Here is a 7,140-nt window from a genome sequence, read left to right on the forward strand (position 1 = left end):
CCACCACCGCCCGGCTAAATAAATAAATTTTAAATAATAAAATAATAAAAGGATTTGTGGGTCAGGCGGTGGTGGCACACGCCTTTTATCCCAGCACTTGGGAGGCAGAAGCAGGCGGATCTTTGTGATCCAGACCAGCCTGGTCTACAGAGTGAGTTCCAGGACAGTCAGGGCTACACAGAGAAGCTCTGTCTTGAAAAACAAAAATTAAAAACAAAATGACTGTGTGGCAGGGCAGTGGTGGCATGCACCTTTAATCACAGCACTTGAAGGCCGAGGCAGGCAGATCTCTGAGTCTGAGGCCAGTCTGGTCTACAGAGTAAGTTCCAGGACAGCCACAGCCAGGGATACATATAGAAACCCTGTCTCAAAATATCAAATGTTTAAAAAAGTACAAAAAATAAAAATAAAGGGGCCTGGAGAGATGGCTCAGTGGTTAAGAGCATTGTCTGCTCCTCCAAAGGTCCTGAGTTCAATTCCCAGCAACCACATGATGGCTCACAACCATCTGTAATGGGGTCTGGCATACATGTGTGCAGGCATACACACAGACAGAATATTGTAGGCATAATAAATAAATATTTTTAAAAAGTAAAAATAAATAAAAATAAAAAGGACAGCCTAAAGACCCTAAAGCTACAGAGAAACCCTGTCTCAAAAATAGATAGATGATAGATTGATTGATAGATGATAGATAGATTAATTGATAGATTTATTGACTGATTGGCAGATGGTAGATAGATAGATAGACACATAGATAGATAAATAGATGATTGATAGATAGCTTGATTGATAGATGGATAGATAGATAGATAGATAGATAGATAGATAGATAGATAGACAGACGACAGACAGATAGATAGGACAGTGTGGAGTCCCTTCTCCTGCCAGTTCCTTCAACTCATCATCCCCAAGCCCACCCTACACTGACCAAATCCCTGGAGAGAGACCGATATGAGGCCCTAGGGTGAAGTGTGGGAACATCCCTTTCCAGAGATGAAGACTGCTATTTGAAGACCTGAGAACAGGGAAGCAAATTCCCTTTGCTATGCCAGTTACCTCGACATTAAGTGTCTCTCCCTACCACTCCTATCCCCACTGTAAAGGAGTTTAACCAGGTGCTGCACCTCTCCCTTCAACCAAAAGACCCTGGGGGTTTGCTAGCAATTTGGAAGATGGGGTCTCTTAGAAGCAGAACTTGGGTGATCAGAGAATGAGTCTCAAGCTCACTAGGACAACCTACAGCACTATGGGGACACACTCTACCCCTGATGCTACCTGGGATATCAAGAAATGTGCTGGCCCTTGGCTGGAAGGGAAGCCTGAGGATTGGTTTGCACCCAATTCAGGAGTGAGAGCTAGGGTGGGCCCAACAGACGGATAGGAAGAGGGGGGAGGGAGCCAGAGGGGAGCTGTGGGGAGAGGGGATCAGCCTGAGAGGCAGAGAGAGAAAGCACAACTGGACAGTCAGATTTGCCACGTCCCAATCTGTGCCATCTCAGGCTTTAAAAAGCAAAGGATGGGGAGACAGCCTAGTGGTTAAGAGCACTGTCTGGAGGCTGAAGAGATGGCTCAGCCATTAAGAGCCCTGGCTGTTCTTCCAGAAGTCCTCTTGAGTTCAATTCCCAGCAACCACATGGTGGCTCACAACCATCTGTAATGAGATCTGGTGCCCTCTTTTGGCCTGCAGATGTACATGCAGGCAGGACACTGTATACATAATAAATGAATAAATAATTTTTTTTTTAAAAAAAAGAGCACTGTCTGCTCTTCCAGAGGTCCTGAGTTCAATTCCCAGCAACCACATGGTGGCTCATCTGTAATGAAGTCTAGTGCCCTCTTCTGGCCCACAGGCAGAACACTGTATATGTAATAAATAGATAAGTCTTAAAAAAACAAAACAAAAACTGTGAAATGCCTCAGTGGGTAAGGGCACCAGCCACTAACCTGATGACCCCGGTTTGATCCCCAGGACACACAAGGTGAGAGGAGAGAACCAATTCCTGCAAATTGTTCTTTAACCTCCACATACCTTTCACATGTACTGAGAGCACCCAACCACACACACACACAAACACACACACACACACACACACACAAGCACGTGCGCACGCACACACACACACACAAGCACGTGCGCACGCACACAAATGAATACAAACTTCTCATGCCTCTGTCTCCACAGCTGTAAAATGAGAGTTGAATCCCTCTCTGAGCCACTTGTGGTATCTCATGCCTATAATCCTAGCATCATAAAGAGGAAATGAGATTCAGACGTTCAAGACCAGCCTGGGATGAATAACAAGTTCAAAGCCAGTCTCCGAAACAAAATAAAATAAAAGCTCCCCTATGGGAGCTGGAGAAATGGCTCAGAGGTTAAGAGCATTGCCTGTTCTTCCAAAGGCCCTGAGTTCAATTCCAGGCAACCACATGGTGGCTCACAACCATCTGTAATAAGGTCTGGTGCCCTCTTCTGGCCTGCAGGCATACACACAGACAGAATATTGTATACATTAAAAAAAAAAAAAAAGCCCTTCTATAAGGATTAACCATTTGAATGAAGAGCTTGCACCATGCCTGGCTAGTGGCAAGGGTTTCTGTATTTGTATCACCACTTACGGCCTCTTTAAAACTGCTGGGGAGAATTTAGTGGAGTGGAAAGTCCTGATAGGACAGACAGACACACAGATGAAAGGCCTGGCTCTCAGGCTGAGGGTCAGCTGTGTCCTCAAGGAATCTGAGGACTTACTTGGTACTGAATACAGACAATTCTCCCGCACCACAAGGACGTGTAGTAATACCTGGCTTTATGTCAGAGTCACTGGCTGAGTTGGGAATGACTCAGAGGCTTTTGAGTGCAGGAGCAATGCATGAAAAAGCCATGTAAAGTGTCCAGGGTCAAGGCAGCAACCTCACAGGGTGGAAGGTCTGCAGGAGTTCTGTCGTGAAGGAAGCACAGGGGAGTGGAGCCCAAGTCCAGACATCATAGTTTAGAGACTCCTGCCACTTACCGGCCGTCGGGGGCTCCTGCCTGTCTACCAAGCAGGCATAGTTATGACACAGTAAGGAATCCAGAAATCTCTGGGGAAAGGTCACAGATCCCAGTAACAGCAGGAATGAAGCCTCACCAGCTAGGCAGAAGTGCTTGGACGCCCTTGAGCACACAGCAAAGTTTGAGTTCACCTGGGAGCTCCAGCCACCATGAATGGCGCCACCATGTGGTGAAAACAGAAATGGTAGTAGAGACTGCTCAGGACCAGGAGATTAACGATTCGGTGTTCTGCAAACAGCTTCCGTCTCCGTTTCCAGCACCTCCCTGGCTGATAGGAGTTAGGCACTCGATTGGAAAACATCGGCCAGGAATGCGCCTGGGTTCTGACAGACCTCCGCTGTGCGTAGGGGAAGAAGAGGGAGAGCACAAGCTGTTTCAAGGTTGTACGATATGCTTGCTGCGCTCCCACGGCTCACGCGCTCCTTCCTGGGAGCCTTTGCTCCAGTCCAGCAGACCTTGCTTCCTCCAGTTCCCAATCTGTGTCCAGCCATGGCCCATAGGGTGGTTTGTACTTACTTGCCGGGACCCTCAAACATGTCCCAGTGTTCTTGATCACGTGGTGATATCAACTTTTTGGACGAAGGCACTGGAGCATCTGCCTACCAGCCCCCCAGCCCTCACATCCTTCATTTCTGATCTCTTGGTTTGACAGCCCTGCACCTTCAAGTTCATGATCCACTCTCTCATCCCCCACTGCAGCCTGGGTTAATCAGAATCTCCAGCATCCTGTTCCAAACAGCTCTAAAACACCTCAACACGCTTGTCCTTCCTTCCTTTCGTTAAGAAACAGATCCTTTGGGAGGCAGAGGCAGGTGGATCTCTGTGAATTCGAGACCAACCTGATCTACAAGAGCTGGTTCCAGGGAAGGCTCCAAAACTACAGAGAAGCCCTGTCTTGAAAAACCAAAAAAAAAAAAAAAATCCTAAATGTTTGGGGTTGGTTTTGGTGGTGGTGGTGGTGGTTTGGTTTGGCTTGGTTTTTCAATCATTGTATTTATTTATTTGGGAGGTCCATGTGCGTGTGCATGTGGGGGTCAGAAGACAGCTCATGGGGGTTGCTTCTGTCCTCAACCCTCTAAGTCCCTGGGACCGAACTTAGGTTGTCAGGTTTGGCAGGAAGCCAAACTTTACCCACTCATTTTGCTGACTCCCTCCTTTCTTTCTCTTTCTGCCTTCTTCTGTCTCTCCTCTTTTTCTTGGATCTAGACTCTAGAGACTCCTTGGCACGCAGAGAGCACTGGGCACTCGGTATTCTGCACGTGATGGGACATTTTTAAGTTTCTCGACAGTGGCGTCCAGTTCCCTGGCTTTGAACGTCCCTTCTTACCAGATCCAGCACCAGGCACCTTCTTGATGCCCATGACAAATCATTTCCTATCTCCAACTTGCCAGGTTCTAGTGACACTTGTAGCTCCTTGTAACTGCCATCATCTGCTGGCTTGTGTTCCCAGCACCCGAAACAACACGCAGTGGCCACTGGGCCGCTGAATGAACGGGTTTGTGTCTGGGTGGCAGTAGAACCCTACTCAGAAGAGGAACCTGCTGCGCACCAACCCTTGTCACCCGCCAGGGATGGGGGGGGGGGGACGGCTCAGAGCCCGGGAGGCGGGGCAGAGAGGAGGCGTGGCGGGGGCGGATCCAAGGCTTAAGCGGGGCACTCTCGGGGTCCCCGCCCCAGAGCGCTGCAGAGACGGAGTTGAGTCCCAGGGATAGCAGAGCCGGAGCCGACGGGCAGCCGCTCGGCCTCTGGGGTTCACACTCCTGCACCGCGGGGAGCCTAAGGCCACCCGCATGACGCCCGGGGGAACCCACTGAGCGCGGGTCACGGCGCCGAGGGCGACACCATGGCCTTGGAGCAGGCGCTGCAGGCGGCACGCCGGGGCGACCTGGACGTGCTGAAGTCCTTGCACGCCTCCGGCTTGCTGGTTCCTACTCTGCGCGACCGGCTGGATGCTCTGCCAGTGCACCATGCAGCCCGATCTGGCAAACTTCACTGTCTGCGCTACCTGGTGGAGGAGGCTGCCCTCCCGGCCGTGGCCCGCGCGCGCAACGGCGCCACACCCGCCCACGACGCCGCCGCCACAGGCTACCTCTCCTGCCTGCAGTGGCTGCTCACACAGGGTGGCTGCAGAGTGCAGGTGAGTCCACTGCAAGAGAGGGTTTGGGCCCAAAGAGGACTCCAAGGATGGGTGGAATATAAGTGGTCTTGGCTAGGCTGAGTCCTGCAGGCTTCTCTTTCCAGAAGGCTTTAGACAAGGTGGGCTCCCGAGACTGAGGACATGGGTAGATTCCTGGCTGCTTGATATCAGGGAAACCCAAAGGGGACCGGACTCAGTAGAGCTGGCATCTCCAAGAGCAGACAAAGCGCAGATCGTAGAGGGAATGGCCTAGGCTTGGAGGAAGGTGGGGGCCGTGATGGGCCTTGGCTGACAAATTAGAAGCCTGTGTCCTCCAGGCTCAGGTCTGGAGGGAGAGTGCACAAGGTCCCATAACTTCCCGTAGGCCAAGATCCAGATACCACTAAGTCAGGGACAAAGGTAATGGGACATGAGGTGGGGGAGTTCTAGGACATAGGAGGATCCAAAGGCATCAGCAACGCTGGGCCTTCCAACTCCAAGGCCCTTCTCAGCCCAACCTGAATCTTTGTGCCTGGGATAACCACCTGGTCCCTCTGAGGACCTGCCAGGGGGACATCTGGCTGAAGAGTGGACAGAGAGTCCTCATCACAGAGAACTAGAAACGCCCTGAGATGCCCACACTCCTGGGGGAAAGCTAAGGAAAGCAGAGTGATGGAGAGGGGTGGGCCGGGAGGCCGCCAGGCTTGGCCCAGAGGCTCTCGTAGGCTGAGGGAAGGGATTGGTATGATATTCTGGTTGCCTGAGCAGCCAGTTGAGGAGGGAGCACATCTGATCTCCGCCTGACAGAGACCACTGGATGGTTCACATCTACAATCACAGCACTTGGGAAACTGAGGCAGGAGGATGGCTGTGAGTCTGAAGTCACTCTGGGCCTCAGAGTTGAGACCCTGTCTCAAAAAACCAACCAAACAACAAAACCCCCACAGACCAAGGACTAACCGCACACCAAAGGGGCGTAAGCCAGCGGCAGTCTGGTCTGCAGGGACCTAGCAAAACGCAGTACAGCTCCCAGCTCCGGTCCTCCTCCTGTGGGAGGGCAAGCCCCGCCTTCCCATCTTTCTGGGAGATTCTTTCCTTACCTTATCTCCTGGCCTTGTTATTTCCACGTGGTCCATGCCTCCCTCTTTCGGGAGGTGCCTGCCTCCCTGATTCCACATCCGGCACTGGTCAGAAGACTCTCTTATCGCTACAGAGGAGGTGGAAGGAACAAGCAGCCTTGGGCAGGCTAATCAGTCTCGTGTCCTGTACACCCAGAAAGCTGGGGGCAGAAGCATGGAGGGGTGACCTCGATCTCTGGTCCTGTCCAGCCCACAGATAAACAACTTAGGATTTGGGCCTCAGCACACAAGGCTCCCAGGGCCTACCCAGCTGGTGGCACCTTGAATGCAGGCCATTGGCTTCACACTGCCATCATTATCCAGAAACCCTGAGCTGCGGAGATGCCCTAGGGCCTCAGACCCATATCCCCAAGAGCAGTGGAGAGGGAAGACCTTTTTCCAGAGCCAAGTTACCAGACCGCCATCATTGTAGTCCTCCTTCGGCCACCTCTGGCCGGCTCATGGCTGAACTCGGGAGAACAGACTAACCAAGCCTACAATGTGCACTAGGGAACTGAGGCATCTTCCATAGTCTCTTATGGGCATGGGCCATTCACTTTCTGTCCCATGATCCTCCCCGCCTCTACAGCCTGACAGATAACAACCCAGTCCCTGTGCCCCTTTCTTCTTTCAGGAGGCTCTGAGGTCTCCCTCCTGAGATTCACCTGCCTCAGGGTTTCTGTGTCTTGACCAGAGGTGTTGCTGAGGTACCCTCTCCCTGCAGGAGAGAAGAGGCCTCACTTCCCGGTCACCGCTCACAGCAACTCCACACTTTCTCTGGTGTCTATGTGCTGGATGCTGACAGATTGTCAGCTTCTACAATAGCACCTGCTCTCAAATGCAGCAGCCTCAG

The 7,140-nt window shown here is 51.8% G+C and overlaps 1 protein-coding gene across 1 annotated transcript in view; it reads left to right on the plus strand.

Annotated features, from left to right (window-relative positions):
* Positions 1-4,587: 4,587 nt before the first annotated feature.
* Espn (espin) overlaps positions 4,588-7,140 on the plus strand; it is a 32,821-nt gene continuing 30,268 nt past the window's right edge. The window contains exon 1 of the mRNA XM_026782201.1: positions 4,588-5,190. Coding sequence (XP_026638002.1) covers positions 4,897-5,190 — 294 coding nt within the window. The 5' untranslated portion in view covers positions 4,588-4,896. The remainder of the gene's footprint in view (positions 5,191-7,140) is intronic.

This window comes from Microtus ochrogaster, chromosome 10, assembly GCF_000317375.1.
Source record: "Microtus ochrogaster isolate Prairie Vole_2 chromosome 10, MicOch1.0, whole genome shotgun sequence".
Taxonomy (NCBI): Eukaryota; Metazoa; Chordata; class Mammalia; order Rodentia; family Cricetidae; genus Microtus; species Microtus ochrogaster.